General features: G+C 39.7%; 1 protein-coding gene across 23 annotated transcripts in view; it reads left to right on the forward strand.

The window, feature by feature from the left end:
- The first annotated feature begins 4,325 nt into the window (after positions 1–4,325).
- SCEL (sciellin) overlaps positions 4,326–25,046 on the forward strand; it is a 132,998-nt gene continuing 112,277 nt past the window's right edge. For 9 of the 23 annotated variants that reach the window (XM_032610998.1, XM_032611000.1, XM_032611008.1 and 6 more), the window contains exons 1-3: positions 5,000–5,143; positions 19,696–19,757; positions 20,430–20,547. In XM_032610998.1, the coding sequence (XP_032466889.1) occupies positions 19,715–19,757; positions 20,430–20,547 (161 nt within the window). In that variant the 5' untranslated portion in view covers positions 5,000–5,143; positions 19,696–19,714. Of the gene's footprint in view, positions 5,144–19,695; positions 19,758–20,429; positions 20,548–25,046 lie in introns of all 23 variants that reach the window. The other 14 variants (XM_032611001.1, XM_032611018.1, XM_032611019.1 and 11 more) reach the window with 11 other exon arrangements.

Here is a 25,046-nt window from a genome sequence, read left to right on the forward strand (position 1 = left end):
CTGGGTGTTGGTGTTGAGATGGAGATCTCTGGGAGATTTTTTGCCGTTTGATATTACATGGAGCTGGGAGGTCTCTTGTGTAGCAATGTCCTGAAGTTGGCTCTCCCACCTCAGAAGCATAGCACTGTCTCCTGGCTGTAGCACCAAGAGCCTTTCATCCACACGGCCAGGAAGGCAAAGGGAAAGTACACAGGGTGGAAGATGAATTGCAGCAAAGCCTTTATCATATGATAGTGACTTTGCGGGCTCGCCGGGCGTGGGGGCATGTTTGTGGCTCGCCCTCAGTGGCCAGTCAGGGGTTCTCTATGGGAAAGTGGAGAGAGAGGAGCTCGCGGAGCCGCTCTGCCTCCGCTTCACTGTACACTGCTCCACATACAGTACATGCAGCCTGATGTGGACCATTTTTAAGGTCTTTATTGAATTTTGTTACAATATTGCTTCTGTTTTGGTTTTTTGCCGTGAGGCATGTGGGATCTTAGCTCCCCGACCAGGAACTGAACCTGCACCCCCTGCATTGGAAGGTGAAGTCTTAACCGCTGGACCACTGGACTGCTAGGGAAGCCCCTATATGACATTTTTAAAAAGGCAAAACCACGTAGACCAGGGGTCCCCAACCTCTGGTACCGCTCTGCGGCCCATTAGGAACCTGGCTGCGCAGCCGGAGGCAGACAGCAGGTGAGCAAGCAAAGCTTCCTCTGCTGCTCCCCCATTGCTGGCATTACTGCCTAAGCCACCCCCCATCCTGGTGTGTGGACAGATTGTCTTCCACCAAGCCGGTCCCTGGTGCCAAAGAGATTGGGGACCACTGACGTAGACGGCAAAAGGGTCAGTGGTTTCCAGGAGTTGTGGGGAAGGAGGGATGATTAGGTTGAGAACAGAGGATTTTTAGGGCAGTGAAACTATTCTGTATGATAGTAATGGTGGCTACATGTCATTATACATTCATCAAAACCCATAAAATGTTCAGCACCAAGAGTGATGTGCTAATGTAAATTACAGACTTTGAATGATGATGATGTGTCAGTATAGGTTCATCGATTATAAAAAAGGTACCACACTGGTGAGGGATGTTGATAAATAGGGGAAGCTGTGTATCTGGGGGAAGGTGGTATATGTTTTTTTTCTGTACCTTCCTCTCAATTTTGCTGTGACCCTAAAACTGCTCTAAAAGTAGTCTATTTGAAAGGAAAAAAGAAAAGAAAACTGGTGAGCTAGATTTACACCATCAATAAAGGACCTAGATTCTGTAGCAAACTGCTGGCCATTCTCCTGTCTGATATTTTGATCTAACACATGTGGGCTGTGGTTTATTATTTTTGATGCTATGATTGATACAAGTGCCTACATACATGCGTATATATACACATTTCCTGCTAAAAGCCATTGTACTTTTCTGTCACCTGTTATTCAGGGCTCAGACCTGCTGTAAATTTAGCACACCCTGTAATCCAGCCATGGTCTCTTGGGTAAAGTGCCTATCTCCTTTCTGGCACTTTGGAGAGACAGTGGACCTGCATATCCAAGAATGTGGGCTCTGCAGTCAGCCTGCCTATATTGGAATTCTGGACATGTCTAATTCCCAACTGTGTGATCTTAGGCTTTTGTTTTCTGCTCTCTATCATGACCTAACAGCAGTTTCAATGGTTCCTATAGTGTAAGGTTTTTGTGAGGATTAAATGAAATAACATACATAAAGCACTAAGCAATGACTGGCCCACACTTAAACTACTGTCGTTGTTGCTTTTATCAGCATGATTATACTCATCATCAGCCTTGCCTAATCTCTTCTGGTTTCTCTGGGCAAGGGTAATTGCCTGTTAGAGCATGAAGAAGAGTCAGAAAGCCTCAGGAACTCAGGGCTGAGCCCTCCTGGTTCCTCATGAAATTGTCTGTAGAGTGCAGGTATGGAGTCCTGATCTCTTCACTGTGGCCTGTCCAGGTGGTAAAGAGACTGATCTCATCCATCTCCCTGCAGCAAGAAAGACGTGGACCTGAGGATGAAGTGATTGCTCATAGTGAATAGTGGATCTGCAGAGATGATGGAACACAGGCTCCCGTGGGGTCTCTCCTGGGCTCTTTGTGGGTCTGCATCATGCTGGCACCATCAGTGCGTATTAAGCAACGCACCCGCTCTTGCAGCACTGGCAGTAAGGCAGTAACTCATTAATTCTGGCATCTGTCTACTCCCAGACAAAGAGAAATTGGTTCTGTAATTAGCACTCTACTGTTACCGCTTTTGTTTCAACATGTACATAACATTTATTTTCTCCATCTGGGAGAAAAGTGGGGAGCCCTCTATCTTTCAACCTCTCAAAGTCCCTGCATGACAGATTAGAGAGCTTTGAGATGCTGATTTGCCCTGTTTGTATTTTTTTGCATTTTCAGCATCACTTTTTGAATCTCTCTGGGATGAGGAGGTATCTTAGTCTGTTTAGGCTGCTATAACAAAATTACACAGACAAGGCAATTTATAAACAACAGGAATTTGGTTCTCACAGTTCTGGATGCTGGGAAGTCTGAGATGAGGCTGCCAGCATGGTTGGGTGAGGCTCCTCTTCCTGGTTCATAGCCTGCGTCTTCTCACTGTGTCCTTACGTGGTGGAAGGAGCTAGAAAAGCTCGGGGGGGGGGCTCTTTTATGAGAACAATAATCCCGTTTATGAAGGCTCCACACTCATGACCTAAGCACTTCCCAAAGGCCCCACTTCCCAACACCATCATCTTTCTTTGGCAGGTTAAGATTTCTTTCACATAACAGTCTTGAGGGAACACAAACATTCAGACTGTATAACAGGAAGTAACAGTCTTTTAATAGCAATTCTTAAATGAATGTATAACAAGTTCTTAGAACAATGCCTGGCACATGAACAGTGCTATATAAGTATTTGCTATTTTCATTATTATGTGGTACTAAGTGCTCGTTTTCTGGCTGGTTGTTTCATTGGACACAACACAGAGAAAAAGCACTGTCCTGTTTGGGGAGATAGGTTCAGCAAACCCTCCCCCATCTGAGGCCTGTGGCACACATTGCTAATCAATCGTGGCTCTCTCCTGTGCAAGTTCAAAGTTGCCTTACAAACCTCATCATGTCCCCCCAGGCAGCCAGCGTCAAGCAGTCGGCATTGGCACCCACGATAAAACATTCGCCATCACAGCCTAGGAGCTTACATTCTAAAGAGACCTCAAGAACTCCGCCACTCCCAGTGAAAATAGGCATGGTAAAGCCAAGTTATTCTAAGCGTGCTCAAGACTCCCCAGCTCCAGGCCTGAGTGAAACTAAGGCCAAACCTATTTGGCCACCTCCACCCCCGTGCACACTCTTGATTGACCTCTTTGAACTCTGAGATTCTTAATTTTCAGCAGTCTTTTGGCTGAATGTCTGTTCAGGCAATGAGGAGGTCTGAAGTTTGCCCAAGTGTTTAGAATTAGCCCTTTTTGAATCAAAGATTTAGTTCTAAATGGAAAGACCACTGACGTGGCTTAGTGGTATGTGTTCCAGTATATAAAATAAAAGAAACCTTCAATTCCATGCAGAAATAATTGTTTGGAAGCTCAAAAGGTTTAGATGTATTTTGGGCAGTATATTTTTCTTAATTGCAAAGTAGAAAATTTTTTCTGGTTCTATATTTTATGAAGGATGAAAACATACATTTAAGCCTTCTATAATATGTTTAATATAAGTTACTACTTGTCCCTACAAGATAGCTCTGAAACTGTTTTAACCCTTCATTCAGCTAAATGAAATGCTGAATGATCCTGAATATAATACTTCTAATTTACTTATTTTTTGAGATGAGACAAGTCACATCTTGGTTTTTCAACTTTCTCATCTGTAATATTAATATCCAATCTCAGTCCAACCGACATTTATGGGCATCACAGAAATTTAAAACGTATTTCTAAAATATCTTGCACACATATATTCTATGAAAGCACTGAATAAACACATACACACACACATATATATATATATATATATATATACACTACTTTTAGAGAACATTTTCCATTTTAGATTTTCAAATTCCTCAGCCCAGAATAAGGGCACATTAAGAAAGGGGATGTCCCAATCCATGACTGCATCCTGCAATTGCCTGAACCCTCTAATCTGAATGTTTCTACATCTTCTTATAGTCCCTTCTATGACTATAGCTTAGCTGGACTGTGGTTTTTCAGGAGCTGTCTTGAAATGGGGAGGATTTGGTTAATTATTGGTGTGACAGATGAATAAAGATGACCCAGGAAATTCTAATGAGTCACTCCTCTCAGCAACCGTTTCCAGATTCACTAAGCTTCTTTAAAGCCTCCCTGGCTGCCACGGAAGGTACATTTCAGAACCTGTAATAGGAACCTGCACCTAGCGTGGCTTTTCTGCACTGTTCCTTCCTCACCAGAAGCAGGTGTTGACACTGGAGTCTACTGCTGCCCTCAGATGTGAAAGAAGTTTCCAGCATCCTTTTCACATTTTTATAGGTGATGAAATTCACAAAAAGCTCAAAATTCTTATATTTCAGGATGTACTTTTCCTTTGATAGTTTTTACCAGAATTCCATGTGTAGAATTAGTGTAATAGATTTCCTTTCATATTTCCTGATCTCAGGGCTCCAAAGGACTTTCTCTCCTAAGGATCTTGATCCCTACCAGCAGTACATTTCCTGTGTGTGTATCTGGGCCCCAGCTTCCAGGTACCATGGGCAGATAGGATTCCTCTACCTTAAGTTTTGTGTTTTGTTTTTTAAAAGGAGAATCCAAAATAGGTTGGATACTGTGGCACCTCGTGAGGGATAGAGTTGTGGGTATTGTTGATGTCAATTAAAGGGTGATAACAGGAGTATATATTTTTGGTCTACCAAGGCCATAAATTCACACAAGAATTCACCAAAGACAGCATGGTCCATGAGTGAGCTTTTTAATTGAATTGGTATTTGGTACAAGGGTGACACCCTCTTTTACACCACCCATCTCCTCCCTGTGTGGACTCAGCCACTGAGGGAGAAGCCTCTGATCTGTTCATTAACACAGGCAGGTGGAGGTGGAAACTGCACTCAGTAAACTCCAGGTAACCCATTAGTTTCAGCTGGATCCACCTAGGGAATCACTGCAGGCTGTTTAGACAAAAAGTCCCGTTTATCTGCTCAAGAAAGGTAAGTTGAATTATATTTGCAAATGTAAATATCTCTGCTTTATCACATAACTTTCCCTGTTTTCTTTGCAAGTGATTAAAATTAGAACTTACTCTCTGTCTTTTTTCCAGTGAAATTTTAACAGCTTCCAATGGGCTATTCTACTTGTCAACAGTTCTGCTGCTCCTTGTTGTGATTTTAGATGGCATTGCTTTTAAATTCTCCACAATTTTACACATTTCCGGGCAGCAGAGAAATGAAAGCCTATCTGAGTTTCCACATAGGAGCTGTCAGCTGGTGAATCTGGTCACACATAAGGATAGCAAATTCTTTAAATCGAGAGACCAGCATCCACCGGTCTACTTTCTCAAGTGACTATAAAAACATTTTTAAAAGGAGCTCCCTGTCTTCACAGATGATGCCTTTACTGAAATGGTGAACTCTACTCTTTTATAGATAAGAAGTCTTTGTTTTTCTTGCCTGCTGAAAGCATTGCAAGTCACTGAGCTGTGAGAGAGAGATGCCCAGTCCTCTACCCTATCTTCCCCAAATAAGAAAATCATGTTTCTTGAGTGAATATACCAAGGAGTAAAGCAGGGCAGGGCTAACTGAGGGTGCTCAGTTTCCCACAGGGATGCGTGCACATTTGGCCAACTTTGCTATGTTATATCCTGAGTTCTAACCTACATATTGATTAATGTACAGGGGGGCAATTTTCAACCTCTATTCATATCCTAGTCCTGAAAATCCAGTTTTGGAAGCCCTTTGATAAGAACAGAAAAGTTATTTTAAGCAGGCTTTCCTTTATGATTAATAGCTAAGCTGACTTATCTGACCTATGTTTTTTCTCTACCATTTGCATCTGAGATGCAGAGCTGTGGGAATCGAACCCAGGAGCTACTCACACTTGCAACCAGTGCTCTCTGTCCTCCAGAAAGGCGCTTCCCACAGTGTACCTGGCTCTGCTTTCAATTCTAGAGCTTTCATTGCTTCCCATTGCTGAGCAGGTCATGTGCTGTCTCAGAGGCTTTTAGAGCTCAGTTCCCAAAGGTTACTGAGGAATTTTATAATAATTTGGCTTTCAAACATTGATAGTAATCAGAAAGCTAAATTATACCATTTGTGGATTATAATTTTACTTGTCATAAAATATGATCAAATTTAAAACCAGCTTTCTCTTCCACAGTTTATAATGCATAAATGGTCTTTCTGATATTTGCTGTATTCCAGAGTTAAAGTATTGGGAAAATCAATTTGAGAAATCTGTGATATTACATCAGTAAAATTTTTAGTAAAACATTTGCTTGATTCTAAATGTCAGGTAGACAGAGAATGCAGATAAAAGGCCAGGATTTTTATTAAACTTTTAGCTTCATGTAGATTAAAAGGGTTAAAATTTAGGGTAGCTTCAGCTGACCTAAATTTTCAGTTAGAATGGAGCATAGACTCATCTAGTCTAACTCACTAATTTTCTAGGTGAGGACAACAAAACATATACATGTTAAGCAACTTGCCAGGATGATAGAACCAGATGAGGAGCTAGATCACCTGAGTTTGGTCTTCTACTGAATTTTCTCAATGATTTTTCAAATTTCTTTCACGTAAAATATGTGGTAGCAATAAATGAGGTTCCCTCTGGGTTTACAGAAGAACTAGAAATGATCCCGAAATAAGAATTTCCTTATCCAGTAATACTTGAGAATACTATTACAGTACGTATAGAATGACTATGACATGAAGAGATACATTTTAAATTTGTAGTTTGTGGAGTCAGTCTTGTTATTTATTATATTCCTAGTTTTTAACCTCAGGAGCAGTCAGCCCCTTTGTAGGAAGGCGAGGTGGTGTATGTGTAAGTTGTAGATTGTAGGGTGTGAGACATTCAATCGGAGACAGCCTCACCTTGGCTACCAGTCCGTAGGGGCTGTTTACTGGCTGTCTCCTCTATCCACTGGAATGTTGACTGAAACAGCTAGTGATTCATTTTCCTGGAGACTTTGCAAACAAAGCAAAGAGGAGATGTTTTGAACAACGAAACTCAGACTGTGGAATGAGCTGCATATAATTCACTAAGCAGTCAACTTAAGCAAACATGATTTAACTGATAGTGTCCCTATGATTCGGGCATTAACTCTAAGCATTCTTTAAGAGTGATGTGATAGAATCCTTGGCCAGACAGTGGTCCAGGGGAAAGCTTTGTTGGTCCCACACAGTTTGTCTTCTGACATTATCCTGTTCCTAGGCTATTTGTTGATCATGTTTCCTTTTCTCTTGCTGAGAACTTTGAAATAAGGGTTTTATGTATTAATTACTGGATATTTGTCTGCAGTTGCTTGAACTTTACTTTTTAATCAAAAGTCTTTATCAAATGTATTTCTTAAGGGTTTCTAGTTTACCATTGTAAAAATCCATGTGATTTTAGAATTTGGGAAAGGCCCTTCCTCAAATGCGTGCTTTGTCAAATGACAACTACATTTATTAGATTTGCATTTTATGTTGGTTGCTAAATTTTTAAGGATATGAATCATCCTTTTATTGTGATGATTAATTGGAAGAGTGCTTTTTATAGGTATTCATTAAACAACAACTGGCTTACTTTTAGTTCTGAATACTCATTGTAATTGTATACTTGAGAGCTCTAAGCATCTAAATAATTCATTCTGTGTTTCTAGACCCAAGTTTCCCTGACCTAAAATGTGATTGTTTCCTTTGTATGGAACTTTCTGGGAGAAAGTAATGAACTATATAGACCATGCTTTTTTAACTAAAATACACACATCCCAGGAGACTGTGGCAGTATTCCAGAGAATGCTCAGAAGCCACAGGATATGCATGGTACCTCTACACTGAGAGTTAATTTTAAATATTTCAGAGAAAACTGCCCCCCTACAGCCTACCCTCCTCTGCCCTCTTTCCCAGTGTTCTCCCTTTTGTTATTAGGTAAATATTTGAAAGGAATCCATATAGAAAAAACTATAGGAGGCTGGAATCCAGATAGACTTGGATATAATTATGACCCCCAATTTGACCAAATGTCACTTGTATGATCATACTTATCTCACAGAACCAGCAAATAAAAAGAAAATTTAGGATTCCTACTGAATTATACATATATATAATAATATAATATGACATATGTTACCATTTCTTTTACAATAGTGCAAAGAGATGTAAAACATCAAGAAAAATATTTCCATAAGAAAACTGTGGGACCTAGATTAAGAAAATCACAGACGTTTACTATAAGACCTAAAGACTTTCTTGAGTAAAAGCTTCTTTGAGTACTATTCCTAGATGGACAGATTGAATATCATCAATGTCAGCTCTTCCCAAACTATTTTATAGTATTAATGCAATTCCAATCAAAAGTTCTTATAGAATATTTGTTTTGAAACCAGAGAAAATAATTTTAAAGTTTATCTTAAAGAAATGAATGTTAGAATAGCTGATAGAATTTCTACAAGAGAAATTAATGAAGGGTGCTTTCATTAGATATTAAAATGTATTAGAAAAAGGCAATAACTAAAATAGTTTGTTTCTATTGCAAGAAACTAAAGGCGGATCTATGGAACAGAAGAGACAGCCGTGAAGCACATTCTAGAATATATAAGATTTCTTTATGTGACAAAGGAAAAATCATATATCAATGGGAAAGGGATTCCACCATTACTAAAGTAAATCCATATGGATTAGAGTTTCCATGTAACAATAAAATACATTTTTTAAACTTAGAAGAAAACATGTAAATATTTATTAATCTCATTTGTCCAACAAATGTTCCTCTAGAGCTTATTATGTGCCAGATACAATAATAATATTTGGAAATACAACTGTAGAGAAGATGGTCTTGGTTACAACCCTCAAGATTTACAATGTGTCTGTGTCTGTGTGTGTGTGTGCTGGGGATGGAAAAAACTTCAGCCACACAAAAGGCAGTTTGTATTGTACCGTTGTTACAGAGAGGTACTCTTTGCTATCTGAACACTTTGTAGGGCTCAGCCTGGGGAGGTGGAGGTGAAGACAGGTTGTGATGGTATCATTGAATGCATCCAGGAGGATATGTAATGAGTGACCTGAAAAATGCATGTAAGTCTTTCCTGAAAGGAGAGTAAGGGTGAGAGGCTCAGAAAGAAGAATGCTTTAGGCATAAAGCGTAGAGTGAGCAACAGCCTAAAGGTGATGAAAAGGATGGAGCCCTCAGGAATTGGAATGACTTAGTCTAGCTGAAGCTAGAGTTTGAGTGAGGCATGGGGAGTGGGGAGAAAGGAGGCAGGTGGGTATGGACTTGTAAGTTTTAATAACAATTTGGATTTTATCCTGACAGAAATGAAGGGCCATTGAAGAGTTTTAAGCAAGGTGGTGACTACTTTGACACTCTTGAGAATGGATTGGGAGAGTAAGTCTAGAGCTTGGGAATATAGGTAGGAAGCTGTTAAAATAGTAAGCAGATTATGGCAGCTTGAATTGGTAGTTTGAATATGGACAGAAAGGCAATCAAGAGTGATGTAGGAGCAGAGTTGTAGGACTTGGTGATTGCTTGGATTTTGAGGTCAGAATGAAGTTTCATGGATGGTCTACATGGATTTCTAAGTAGTGAAAGAATTAATAAGGGGAAAGAAGAGAATTACAAAATTGGAAGCTGCTGATCAAAAAAAAAAAATCAGAGTCAGACACCAAGTGAAAACTGGGAGAGTAAAAATAAATATTTCTGATATATAAAGAAAGTAAGAAAACAATAAGAAATCCATAATATTAATCAATGGATAATTCACAAAATAAGAAATAAAATAACCAATAAAATTATAAAAATACGCACTTGAGCCAAAATGATTCCACTTTCATCTATTAAATCATTAAATAGACTAATAAATGATAATTCTAAATGCTGGCCAATGTGTGGACATTCGTAAGCTGCTGGTGGATTATAAACTGGTATAAGGTTTATGGAAATAGATTTGACGATAGAGACCAAGAACATTTTAGAAGTTACACCCCTTGGCAAGTAATTTCACTTCTAAGGATCCATCAGAGATGGATGAAAATAATTAGGATGTGGTTTTGTTGGAAAAAACCAAGGAATTATGTTATACTGATAGATAGGCCCATAAGATGAAATATTTTGTAGTTGCAAAAGAAATAATTATTTAAATATTTTTAAATGGCATTGAGAAATGTGTATCAGTAGGCTCTAGTAGGCATAATAATAATGATAATAATAAGCAACCCTGGAAGAAAATAACAGTGATTGATGAAAGGTGTCTGAGTTTTTCCTTCTTTGTGCTTTCTATATTTTTCACATTTTCTATTGAGCATAATATAAGGAGAAAGATTTTACTGTGTAAAATTGGGACAAAGAGTGACATGACATGAGCTGCAGTGAATATGAAATATGATAACTTAAGGTAACAGAGTTTTGGTTCATAATCCGTGGTCAAAATTTGGGCTTTTACTCATTTAACAAATGTTTTCAGCTAGAACTAAAAATAGTCCATAAGAGGTTCAAGCAATAGGTAAATTTTATTACATAGCATTTTTATTAATGAATATTAGACCAGTGTATTTAATAAAATGAAATTGATCATTGTCCCAGAGAGTACAACTCTTCATGCTAAAACTTGACATTATCTATCATTCTGCAGAAAAGATTGGTGGTGGAAACAAGGGCAAGTGAGGGCTCATGCTAAAACCGAGAACAAACAGTAAGAACATTTTATGGTCGATGGTTATCGGACTCAAAATTCATAGCATATAGACAACTCTCTGGCGACAAGATTTTATTTGTGCTACATTCTAAACTGTTTCACCATCAGTAAACAAGTTTTCTAATGCTAAGTGGAGACTGGGAGGCTGTGTGACTAAAGAAATAGCAAATTTCTAACCATCACAGCAGGATAAGTGAGCCTTTCCCAGCCCAATAAGTATTGGATTTCCTTATACACTGTGTATGAAGGCTAAAAATAGTCCATTAATTTAAATGCATTTGTTAACGTTTACACTTTGTGAGGCCCTGTTTATTTTATCCTTACTTAATATTTCATGTTCTTTTAGGTGATAATTAATTGTTTGGTGGTTTGTTGTATTTACCTTACAGAAGATAATGCTGCTGTTTATTGACCTGTGATTATAGAGCCTCTCTTATTCTTCTGTTGAAAATGGTTTAATAGCATAAGTCCTTTTTCAGTTTCTAGAATTTTTTCCCTGTTACCAGTGATTTCTGGGAAACAAGTACTAGTAGGTATTATCGAACCATGAAGACCTTTTCATATATGAAAGTGAATACCACCAAGCTACATATGTCATTCTAGACATTTTTGCTGTATTTATTTCCTTATTCTATGTTTGCTTTTTTATACTTTCTATCACTATAGAGGTTTCTCTTAGGTAACTATTCATATTTGGTCTTTTCCATAAAGATATCAATTTAGATAAGTCTATTAGAAGCTTGATAAATTAACTGGGAGATTTTGGAGCCATTAAAGTATCCAACTATCACTCTGTGCTGATCTCATGATACGTTGGTAAAATGATCAGAGAAAGTCTGCTCCAAATCTCACTCTTGGTTGATATCCATCACAGATTTCTATTGCAAAGGAAATGTCATTCTTCTCACTCTTTCTTTTAACCTGGTAACTTTCTACCTGTTGAACCCTTTTTGTTTCCTGGGCTTCTGGGACAGGAACTTTGATGTCGGGTCGATTTGGGCTGGAATCCCAACTGCTCACTGGCTGTGTAGCCTTAGGCAAACTACTCATCCTAAAACCTCTTTCCAGAAAGAACTAATTTTACCCATTGTCCACATTTCCAACTCCTGCCCTACCTTCTGAAAAAGGACTCTGACTTCATTGAAATCATTCATTATAAAGTTTCACTTAGGTATAGGAGGATAATCATAGTATCAGCCTTAAGGCATTATGTGGGTCTTAAATGTGGCAATACATGCAAAATCTTAGCTCAATATGGCTAACACTATCACACGACCAAATACCAGCAGTGAATTCTTTTCGTTGGTTTTTTCTCTCATCCTCTATTTTGTTATCCTATTTTCTTCTCTGCATTTTTTTCTCTTCTGTCTTACTCTTCCTATTCTCTTTCATCTCTGCACCACCTCATTCCAGTTTCTTTGCTCACACAATCTTTATTAAGGAGAGTTAGCAGGGAGTGGTAATATGTAGCACTTATTAGGTAAGTTGAGAGGCATTTTGTCCTTGGGTGGGAAGGGGAAGAGTGAGATCCACAAAGTCCTTTTTTTTTTTTTAATTTTTATTGAAGTATAGTTGATTTACAATGTTGTGTTAGTTTCTGGTATACAGCAAAGTGATTCAGTTATACACACACACACACACACACACACACACACACACATATACATATTCTTTTTCATATTCTTTTCCATTATGGTTTATTACAGCATATTGAATATAGTTCCATGTGCTAAACATAGGACCTTGTAAAAAATAAAATAGATAAACAAGGTCCACAAAGTCTTTTTGTCAAGAGGACCCAAAAGATGAAGAAGACTGCAGCTTAGTTGGGACAGGAAGAGCTGGGGCTGACTGGCTAGAGGAGCAGAAGATTACCTAATGGACCTAAGTGCTCTTGGGGAAGTGCTGTTATTCAAAATAGAAATTGAGAAGGACATAGGGAGATGAAGAGGATCTGAACAGGGATACATTTAAGAAATAGGAGATGTTTGATAGTTTCAAATGCATCCAAAGAAAACCATGAAACTTGACTGGTTTTGTGATTCAGAATTTAAAGAGAGTAATTTCATCTAAAACCTAAAGACATGTCTTTGGGCAGAGGCTGTAGGCATTGGGTAAAAACTAGCACTTTCTGGTGGTTGGCCACAAAGAGGAAATGAAAGAGGGGCCAGAAGTTGAAAAGGTTTTTTTTTTTTCCTGTTTCTATACTGACTTCTGACATCATGATTTCACATCACAGTTTTCAACTTATGAATTTGGGGCTTTAAAAGGGAAAGGTTTTTGTAGTTCCCAGCGTAATAGGGACATATCCTTTTATACATCTTTCCTTACAGTATTATACATTTAAAATATAATTGCTGGGCTTCCCTGGTGGCGCAGTGGTTGAGAGTCCACCTGCCGATGCAGGGGACACGGGTTCGTGCCCCGGTCCGGGAAGATCCCACATGCCGCATAGCGGCTGGGCCTGTGAGCCATGGCCGCTGAGCCTGCGCGTCCGGAGCCTGTGCTCCGCAACGGAAGAGGCCACAACAGTGAGAGGCCCGCGTACCACAAAAAAAAAAAAAAAAAAAAAAAAAAAAAATATATATATATATATATATATATATATATATATATATATATATAGTTGCTGGAAAAAAAATACAGTTGCTGGTGTCTGCCATTATTTGGTATATGTACCGGTAACAGCATTTTGAGGAGACCAGATGAGAGTTTCATCTTTCTCGTGAAAAGTTTAAAACTTGATTGGAAGGAAACTGAAGGACAGCACTTAGAAATAAATCTAATTGGCTGAACCGAAGCTATTAAAGTGTCATTATTTGGGTGTTGAGTAGATATGAAACTGAGGATAACCTCAGTCCCTGAAATAAGTAATTTCTTTAAAAAATAATATAAAACTGAGATTTTGCTGCATGTATTTCATGACATTACCAATTTGAAAGGTTTCTAATCTCTCATCCACTCTACAGAAGGGTATTTTTTAACAAGAGCATTATTCACAGGGACATATATTGTTGATCCATTTTTATTAACAGTATAGAAAATATCCATATACAAAAAAAGTTGGTTTATATTCTGGTCAGGATGGCAAGTGTTCCACTGCAGTAAAATTTCGGTGGAATTACAGGTTGATGAGAGTGGGGCTTGCACCTTAAATGTTTTAGATTGAAGTTTCTAGAAATGGTTCTGGGGCCACCAAATGGGCTGACATATGGAGGTGCTTAGGGTGACATGGCCAATGGGTCTTAAGAAAAAATAAGGAGCAGGTGGTGCTGAGGCATGTTGCTCAGGAGATGGAAGTGAAACCTGTAGATTTGGTGAAAAAATTTTATTTTCCCACACTATTAGTCATTTTCATTAAAAAAAATAAAACTCCTGCATACTTATTAAACTATTATCATTTGAAAATAGAATACATTATATTTTGCCGTCTCATTTACCTCATGCCAGTGGACAGCATGGAGCTGGGAAAGAGTATAAAACACTATCAAGCCATCTAGTAGGGAGACAGATCCAGAGGAGTCCGGTAGGTGTAGTACCAGGCCACTCATGGCTTCAGTGTGGCCACGGGAGGGGTGAGGCTCGAGGCTGAGCTGCCCAGGGGTGATGGAGCAGCTGTTTATTACTGCAGCTCCTTCCAGCTCCTCTCCCGTTATCTTCCATCTCTCGGAACTCCGGGGCTTTTCCCTGCGTATCTGGAGTTGGCTATATCACATGGTACTTTGACCAACATGTAGTATCGTTTGCTGAAAAGACCCTGGCATTGCAGTCATATAGACCTAATTGCAGTTCCTGACTGTCACTCCCTGTGTGACCTTAGCCAGGTTATTTAATCTGAGTTTTGAATTCCTATAATGAGAGTTAATAATACTCATCTGGAAGGATTAAATAAGCTAATGAGCAGTAATCTGTGGCACGATGTGAAACAATAGTAGGAACTAAACACATGATACTTCTTGCTAGGAACATCGAACACACATGCAACAGACATGTTGCAAGAAATAGTGTTTTACTAATAAAAAAAGTCACTAGTATCTTATATTTTGTAGACCACCATGGGCTTTTAGACCTTCTGTTTGCTCCATCATGATCTTGTAACAGGTAGGAAGAGCATTAAGCTTGAGTAACAAAAATATGAAAGAGTAATCTCATGAAGAAACTAGGTTTATTTTCCTCTTGCCAAAAGTTAAGAGATAGATCATCTCAACTTTTTGGCAGCTATTTGGGGCTATTTGGCAGCTCCATGAGGAGCCAGGCTCCTTCTAACTTCCTGCTCTGCCATTCTTGGTGTGTGACTTTAGTCCCGAGGTTAGTTCATGGTCCAAAGATTGCTGCTCTTACCTTCTGCCTGGCAGCCTACTTTCAGAGATGGAAAGGGTGAAACACAAAAAGCCTGGTTCTTCCCAGGGACTTTCATGAAAGAGGCAACGAGATAAAGCTTGGGTGTCCCAGAGAAAGCAAGTGAGTTCACTGGCAACTATCCCTAGAAAGTATCCCAGAGACACTGGGGTGGAGCCAGTGAGGTGTTTATAGGATACCTGAGACTAGTTATTGGCAGGGAGAAAGCGGTAAGGGCCCTGAGCTTGTTTGGATGTCTTATCTTATGACTCCTTCTGGAGAATACCCAGCTACCAAAGGCATGAAAATATCGTACCCTTTAGCAGGGTGCTGGATCTGATTAGAGCCAGCCCTAAATATAAGGTAAAGAAGAGATACCTGCTTTTCTCTCTACAACTGCAGGAAGTGCTATCAATCTGGGAGTCCCTGGCAGAGAGGAAAAGACGATGAGCCTTGAGCTAGAAAGCCTCAGATGGAGTCCCAACTTTCCACTCAGCAGCTTCTCGAGCCATGTCTCTGCTAAGTAGGGACTATACTCTTAGAACATAGCCTTGGAAATGAAATGAGATATAATTACTATAAAATCATCTAAGGTATTATTATTGTCTGAGCTCTCCTCCTTACCCAACAGAGCCTAAAGGGGCAGCAGAAGCTTGGCTTTGGAGGAGTATTGAGGATACCAAGGAAAATCTAAAAGACAACATCCATATAGAATCCTAAATATGTCATCTTTTATGTCTGGCTTCTTTCACTTAGCATGTTTCAAGCTTCATCCATGTTGTAATATGTATCAGTGCTTCATTCTTATTTATTGCCAAGTAATATTCCATCGTATGGATCTGCCACATGTTGTGTATCCATTCATCCACTGATGGACATTTGGGTTGTTTCCACTTTTTGGCTATTTTGAATAATGCTGCTATGACCATTCGTGTATACCTTTTTGTATGGACATACGTTTATAAGCAGGGAAATATCAGGAAATACACAGAGAAGGCTGCTCTGTGAGGGTTTGTCTGCTGCAATCATTCCTTGAGAAGTTGTCCTGGTTCTCCTGCTGCCAGGCAGTGGGGGCAGAGCTCATGGGACTTCCAGAGATGTCAAGTCGTGTACCTTCCCTCTTTCACTCTAATGCCAGGTTACCGGTCTCGTCTTGCAGTGACTCATGACAAACATTACTGCTGGTTGTGGAGGAACGAGTTGGCTTTGGTTTAGAAGCCAGATTCTGCTTGTTGCCACTTTGGCAGGTTACATCCTCTCCCTGAGCTTCAGTCTGGTGTCTTATCTGAGAGGTGGAGGTAATAGCTGCTGTGCAGAGTTTATGTGAGGATGAAATAATGCCTGTGAGGTATCCAGTTGAGAGCAGGTACTATGGCAATTGGCAGTTGCCCTGGGCAGTAGGGCAATTAAAGACACAAAGGGCACAGGTCAGAGACAGGGTAACACAAAGCTCTTTGAATGACTTAGCTATTTTAGAAATGTTTAAACCACTTTTCCCATAAGCACTCTATTAGTTTGCAAGGGCTGCCAAAGCAAAGGACCACAGGCTGATTGACTTCAATAACAGAAATTTGTTGTCTCGTAGGCCTGGAGGCTGGAAGTCTAAGATCAAGGTGTCATGAGTTTTGTTTTCTCCTGAGGCCTCTCTCCTCAGTTAGCAGATGGGCACCTTCTTTCTCTCTGTGTCCTCTCATGTCCTTTCCTCTATGCAGACATATCCCTGGTGTCTCTGTGTGTCCAAATTCCTCTTCTTATAAGGTCATGGGACAGATTGCATTAGACCTCACCCTAAAGGCCTCATTTTAACTTAATCACTTCTTTAAAAGCCTCACCTCCAACTATAGTCACATTCTGAGGTACTGGGGTGTTAGGAATTTTGAGAGGGACCTAATTCAGCACATAGTAAGCACCTAGGGAGGATCTACTCTGTCCCACACACTGGAAATAGAGAAGGGACAGTCTTAAGTCTGGCTGACAGGACACTCGGTCTTTTGTGAGAGACAAATAAGCAGATAATTGCAAAATGACTTTTCTCCGTTGACCCTTCCCTGTGTTTCACGACTGAGCTTGCAATCTCGGCAAGTGTATCACCAGATATACACTCAGCATTCTGCCCACCTCAGAATCCCAGTTCAATCAGCTATGAATCTTCCAGGTCTTTACCAGTTCAGGAAAAGAGTTTATCAGAGCCCATTTAGAAACAGGAAGTAGGTTAGCCAAGAACCCAGAGAATCAAGGCCAGACTGAGGTGAAGTGAACAAGTAGTTCAGGTTGAAGTTTGCATGCCTCTTTTCCTCCCATTTCTGCCAGAGTTTTAGGGGCCTCCAAATACAGTGAGACAGTGGCCACCCCACAATCCCTGCATGCCCAGGACCCAAATGCAAGGCTGTTCCATCTCCTTCCCACACCTGACCGCATCTCATCTTTACGCTTAACGCTTTCCAAGGTGATAGAAGCATGAAGTTAAGAATTATTGAGCACTTATTCTGTGTTGGGCAATAATCAGGCACTTTACATATGTCATCGAACTTGATCCTCAAAACAGTCCCAATTCACCTCATTTTACAGATAAGGGAGCTGAACTGTAGCATCCCCAAGGTGACACAGTCAGTAAATAGCCCACTTTACATGCAGGTCTTTCTAATTTCACTAAGACCTTCAGACTCTCAGTGGAGCGAACAGCGGCTGGTCTTAGGCTGGTTGTTAGTCTTAGGTTGGGTCCCCTAGAAGCAGTGCCTGGAAGGACTTTGGGTGCCTGTGACGTATGAAGGGTATTCACTCAGAAGAAAGGAGAAAGGGAAGCAGGGAGGGGAGGAAGGGAAGGAGGTGAACGACGATGCGCCCCCTGCTAACCTAGCTTCTGCCGTGGTGAGTGCTGAAGCACCAGTCACCTGCAGGACTGGCTCTACGTTCCAGGTCACTCAGTCGCTGGCTGCGGGTTCAGTGGATAAGGAGGGTGTGTAACTGGCAGCCCCACCAAGTAAGGGCAATTCCCCAGATGAGGTGCAGCCGTGAGCCCATAGTGCCGAGCACCAGGCTGGTAAAGTCACCAGCAGCTGCCACTCCTCACCGACTCTAGGAGCATTGATATTCTAAATGAAGATCCTAGGGAAACCATGCCTTGATCCAGAGGAATGCATCTTTACTACTTCAAGTCCTATGGCGAGTTACTGTAGGAGATACTTTTGGACCAGAGGGTGGGAGATGGGGGCTTTAGAATCTCCACGTTATACCTATAAACTGCTGTCTGACGATACAGCTGTAAGTCTCAACAGCATTTACAGTTTAACAAAGTGATTTTTGTGTACATTTTTCATTTGATCATCACAACCTTATGAAGTAGATGGCAGGTTTCATTAGCCCATTTTACAGAGATTAAGTGGTTCAATCGCAGAACTTTGATGTCATAAAGCTGGACCTAGGGCTTGCTTCTGACTTGAGATGGAGGGCCCCTCCAACATTCCGTACACTGTCTGGTGGGATGAAATCTGCAAAACACATAATGCCCCACCTAGGGTGACCAGCCCAGTCCTGTTTGCCCAGGACTTTTCCAGTTTAAAAACTGCAAGTCCCACATTCAGGGAAATTCAGGGCTGACTTATCTGTTAGGCAGAAAAGGCCACACCTGGGACCCCTTTTAGGGGCCCACAAAAGGGTCCTAATTTTAATTCCTTTTAACAGCAGAAGAAAAAACGAATACTATAACAATAATGAATATGTATTAACAAAGCCAGCCTGGAATGTTATTCATCATTATACCAACACAGTCATAAAATATAATCTTTAATTTTGTATGTGTATGCATGTGTGTGCATGTGCTTGTGTGTGAAGGAAGAGGCCATCGAAAGCAAAAGTGCCTAAGACTCAGTGTCATAATGCGGCCCTGAACGCACCATCATCCCAGGCAACCTGGGAATGAGAATCACCTCAGTCCCTTAGCAGCTTGGCAGTAGCAGTTCATCACAGCTGAGAATCTTAGGGCTTTCGCACACAGGGATTACCTAAAACCACCCGTGCTTCCCAAGATCTGTGATTTCCATGCTCTGGCCGCTTCCCTTCTAAACACATATCAGTTGCCTGGGTTCACTTTGGCTTCCCCAAAGAAGGAGCTGATGAGCCCTTCTGCATATTGTGCTGTAAACTCCATGTCTCTGTCTCCCTGTTGACCTGACCCGATACTTGTCTTACTTATCTTTTTGTGTCTCCAGCTCCTGGCTCAGTGTCTAGCACTCAATGTATATTTTTTCATTGAATAAATGAGTTAATTGATGGCCTGATTCAGCCGATTGCTTGTCCTATAACACAGGGGACACTAAATACTCCTGGCTTCAGTTTCCTCATCTGTAAAATAAATGCATTGGAATAGATGAACTCTCAGGTTCTTAGGGGTCACTTCATATCATGTATTCATTATACCAGATTATGTGACCACCAATGTCATTGAAAAATGTGTCTTGTTAGCAATGAATGAGTCCCTTGTTGATTCTTTGTCGAGTCATTACTGTGTTTTCCCCATCCCCATTTTTCTTTTAGATCCTTACTGGAAGGCAGCATGTCCAATTTTACCTTGAGAAAAACATCTCCCACAGGAAATGGTAATGTAGATGATGTTTCGCTTACTCAGAGAACTTAAAAATAGGAGAAAAACAACGCACAGGTCTTTTTTTTTCCATGTAGCTATGAAATTCTTAGAAGCAACCATCTAATTTAATTAACATGGCCAAAGTTAGGCTTAAGAAAAAAGTAAGAGTGCTATAGATTTTACTCATTTAATTGCAATTCAAAAATTTCTTTTAAAAATCAAGTGTGTGTGACCTTCTGTGCTTTTGGCTCCCATGAGATCAAAGAATTAAGTTATTTATAATCAGAAGCATCAGGACTTATCATTGTTCACTAAGTACTTCTAAAACAGTCTCGTGTGTCCTTCTGAGGCACATTTCTTTTTGAGCAAAATGGCCAACCCACTAAACCTGGTATTGGTTTTTCCCAGGCCTGTGGTTCTACACTCCCAGGTGTGGGGCAGGGCTTCATGGTGTGCACGAGCAATTTCAGTTGGCACCTGAGCAGTTTTATAAGTTATCTTTGATGATGGGGTGTGGGATTTGTTCTTTCTTGCCGGTGCATCTTACTTTGAAACAGTACTGGATTTGCCAGCCTAGAAGAGTGATGCTGGCCAATCAGATGCTCCTCTCAAGATTTCCAAGTAATAAACACACACTCAACTCCATGCAACTACATCTCCTGTTGTTTCATTTTTCTGTTGATAGATATGAAGAGTACCACTCAGGGGACTACACTGAAGCAACAGGGATTTCACAATGTGAACAAAAGAAGGACTTTCTTACAGGATAACAGCTGGATAAAGGAACGTCCTGAAGAAGAAAAGTAAGAGCGTGGGTGGGTGGGTGAGTAGAAAGAGCCATTCTCCATTTGGGAAACTAATGGCGATGTGGAAATTGGATAATTTCCTTCTAAAACACTTTGTTGCTTGGCCTCATGTTTGGTAAGGTTTAGTAAGCATAAATTCGTTACATCAGATTTTTAAGAATATCTCTACCATTGTTAATACTCACATACCTAAAAGAATATGAGTAATTAGTGAGAAAAAAGTAGGATTTCGCTGTTATAAATAGCATAGACATTGATGCCTACTTGATAATCTGAAAAAAAAAAAAAGACATCCCAATTTCCAAAAAGGTAATATTTAATCCATGGTAACGAGATTCCTGGTGCCTGATGTCAGTTGAAACAAACACAAGTATGATTCCAAGTTTACAAATTTAATAATAATTTATCTAAAATTTCCTTATGTGCAAGTAAAACCGATCAATTCTCAACTCATTTAGTCCCCACTGGTCATATACCTCTAGGTATGGAAAGGTGGTAAATGCAGTATCACTTTGTAAGAGAAAACACTTAACCATCACGAAAGTATTGTCTGCTTTAAGCATTGTTTCTATTAGCTGTATGTTTAAAGATCTGAAGACTATTAACCTAAGCATATCACCTCATTGCCAACATAGATTTATAATAGGCATTTGTCCAGCCCATATATATTTATTATAAATTGTGTGTATATATATATATATATATATATATATACACACATACACATATGTCTTTGATTCCCTCTTATGTGTCCGGCTAGATACTAGGTACTTTACGTATAAAGCATCACTAAATCTCATAGCAATCACATGAGGTAGGTATTACATCCTCATTTTTACAGAGGAGGAATCTGAGGCTCAGAGAAGTTAGGTAACTTGTTCAAGAGCACACAGCTATTAAGAGGTGGAACTGAAAGTAACATGACCCATTATCTTCCCATTACACCAATGGTTCTCAGTCAGGGACAATTTTGTTCCCAGGGGATGTTTGGCAAGGTCAGGAGACGTTTTTAAATGTCAAAATTGGGTGGTACTCCTGACATCTAGTCAGTAGAAACCAGAAATGCCACTAAACAACCTACCAGGCAGAGGACACACCTCACAACGAAAAATTATCAAACCGATAATGTCAACAGCACTGAAGTAGGGAATCCCTGCATTACAGGATAGTTTCTCTAAGCTTTCTACTAAACTGTCCATACATGGTTGCTTGAGGAGTGTACTTGTAACTGCTAAACAAAAATGTCTATTAAATTCTGTTATTAAATTTTATTATTTTAAGGAGCTATAGGGTTATTTGGAGACTCACACTAAGTTTTGGAGTTAGCATTCTTAGAAAACAATCATTTCCTTCTATAAAGCAACATTTACTGCTTCTGTTGGAAGCTAATATGACATTTCTATTTTTTCATGGTGGTAGAATGATATCAAAGGTAGATCACAAATTTTGGGTTGCACAAATTTGCACAGATGTGGGGCGATAGACAATTTAGATGGCTAAGACAATTTATAGTCAGTAGAAGTGATGGTTTTATGCCAGACAAGCTTCCTTAAAAAGGCCCAGGGAAGCCAGCTTGGCTGGCATGACAGCTGCTGAGTGAAGGAGAAATTGGCTCTGATGCTTTCCCCACGCCTGCTGGCCCAGTAGTGGGCTACGTGCTATGTATTTTTCTTCAGGCAAAAATGCGTCTGGTGTCTGCTACTCTCCCACAAGTTTAGGGAGGGGATCCCAGGGAGATGGAGAAGTTCTCTTGGCATCTTCGAGGGTATATATTCGCTGGAATTGTTTCAGTTTCACTGCTCATCTTTCTTTAATTATCTACTGCAGTTCTTTTATAGCTTTACTGTAAGTGGTTCCAGAGTGTTGAGTAATCAGAACCAGGAGAAATGTGATATTTCAGGTTTGGTTGGGTTGACATGGAAAGGTTCTGATACTTATTCTCTGCTTTGGCTCAAGGCCAAAGTCTCTACTACATGTTTTGACATTTCCTAAAATTGCCTGCACTTTCAGGTCCACTATACAAAGTAAGGAAGACATAGCTTCAGGATCTTATGTATAAAGTTCTATTGAAGGGTTGACCAGTAGGAAAAGGGAAAGTTTGGAATAAAAATATCACTCTTGTCACTTCCTAACTTTTTAGCCTTAGGAAAGCCACAGAATCCCTGATCAATTTTCTCATCTGTGAACTGGATATAAGTGTATCCCCTGCCTAATTTATAGGGTTATTTTAAGGACCAAACAGAGCAAAGTATATAATCTCATGGTTCAAAAATAGGCTAAATCTGTGAAAAATCAACCTTCTTAACCACAAATATTGGTACTTATTTTCCTACATTTTGTCAAGGGAAACTGTCAAGACCAACAAGTGGAAAAATTTCAGATATAATGGGCTTAATTAAATTTAATAACTTTATTGGAGTATAATTGCTTTACAGTGGTGTGTTAGTTTCTGCTGTATCACAAAGTGAATCAGCTATAAGTATACATATATCCCCATATCCCCTCCCTCTTGCGTCTCCCTCCCACCCTCCCTATCCTGCCGCTCTAGGTGGTCACAAAGCACCGCACTAATCTCCCTGTGCTATGCGGCTGCTTCCCACTAGCTATCTATTTTGCATTTGGTAGTGTATATATGTCCATGCCACTCTCTCACTTCGTCCCAGCTTACCCTTCCCATCCCCATGTCCTCAAGTCCGTTCTCTAGTAGGTCTACGTCTTTATTCCTGTCCTGTCCATAGGTTCTTCATGACCATTTTTTTTTTTTAGATTCCATATGTATGTATTAGCAAGCAGTATTTGTTTTTCTCTTTCTGATTTACTTCACTCTGTATGACTGACTCTAGGTCCATCCACCTCACTACGAATAACTCAATTTTGTTTCTTTTTATGGCTGAGTAATATTCCATTGTATATATGTGCCACATCTTCTTTATCCATTCACCTGTCGATGGACACTTAGGTTGCTTCCATGTCCTTGCTATTGTAAATAGAGCTGCAATGAACATTGTGGTACATGACTCTTCTTGAATTATGGTTTTCTCAGGGTATATGCCCAGTAGTGGGATTGCTGGGTCGTGTGGTAGTTCTATTTTTAGTTTTTTAAGGAATCTCCATACTGTTTTCCAGAGTGGCTGTATCAATTTACATTCCCACCAACAGTGCATGAGGGTTCTCTTTTCTCCACACCCTCTCCAGCATTTATTGTTTGTAGATTTTGTGATGATGCCCATTCTGACCGGTTTGAGGTGATAACACATTATAGTTTTGATTTGCATTTCTCTAATGATTAGTGATGTTGAGCATCCTTTCATGTGTTTGTTGGCAATCTGTATATCTTCTCTGGAGAAATGTCTATTTAGGTCTTATGTCCATTTTTGGATTAGGTTGTTTGCTTTTTTGATATTGAGCTGCATGGCTGCTTGTAAATTTTGGAGATTAATCCTTTGTCAGTTGCTTTGTTTGAAAATATTTTCTCCCATTCTGAGGGTTGTCTTTTCATCTTGTTTATGGCTTCCTTTGCTGTGTGAAAGTTTCTAAGTTTCATTAGGTCCCATTTCTTTATTTTTGTTTTTATTTCCCTCTCTCTAGGAGGTGGGTCAAAAAGGATCTTGCTGTGATTTATGTCATAGAGTGTTCTGCCTGTTTACTTCTAAGAATTTTATAGTGTCTGGCCTTACATTTAGGTCTTTAATCCATTTTGAGTTTATTTTTGTGTATGGTGTTAGGGAGTGTTCTAATTTCATTCTTTTACATGTAGCTGTCCAGTTTTCCCAGCACCACTTATTGAAGAGGCTGTCTTTTCTCCATTGTATACTCTTGCCTCCTTTATCTACAATAAGGTGACCATACGTGCACAGGTTTATCTCTGGGCTTTCTATCCTGTTCCATTGATCTATATTTCTGTTTTTGTGCCAGTACCATACTGTCTTGACTACTGTAGCTTTGTAATATAGTCTGAGGTCAGGGAGCTTGATTCCTCCAGCTCCATTTTTCTTTCTCAAGATTGCTTTGACTATTCTTGGTCTTTTGTGTTTCCATATAAATTGTGAAATTTTTTGTTCTAGTTCTGTGAAAAATGCCATTGGTAGTTTGATAGGGATTGAATTGAATCTGTAGACTGCTTTGGGTAGTATAGTCATTTTCACAATGTTCATTCTTCCAGTCCAGGAACATGGTATATCTCTCCATCTGTTTGTATCATCTTTAATTTCTTTTATCAGTGTCTTATACTTTTCTGCATACAGGTCTTTAGTCTCCATAGATAGGTTTATTCCTAGGTATTTTATTCTTTTTGTTGCAAGGGTAAATGGGTTTGTTTCCTTAATTTCTCGTTCAGACTTTTCATCATTAGTGTATAGGAATGCAAAATCTGTGCATTAAATTTGTATCCTGCTACTTTACCAAATTCATTGATTAGCTCTAGTAGTTTTCTTGTAGCATCTTTAGGTTTCTCTATGTATAGCATGTAATCTGCAAACAGTGACAGTTTTACTTCT

This window comes from Phocoena sinus, chromosome 18 (genome assembly GCF_008692025.1).
Source record: "Phocoena sinus isolate mPhoSin1 chromosome 18, mPhoSin1.pri, whole genome shotgun sequence".
Lineage (NCBI taxonomy): Eukaryota > Metazoa > Chordata > Mammalia > Artiodactyla > Phocoenidae > Phocoena > Phocoena sinus.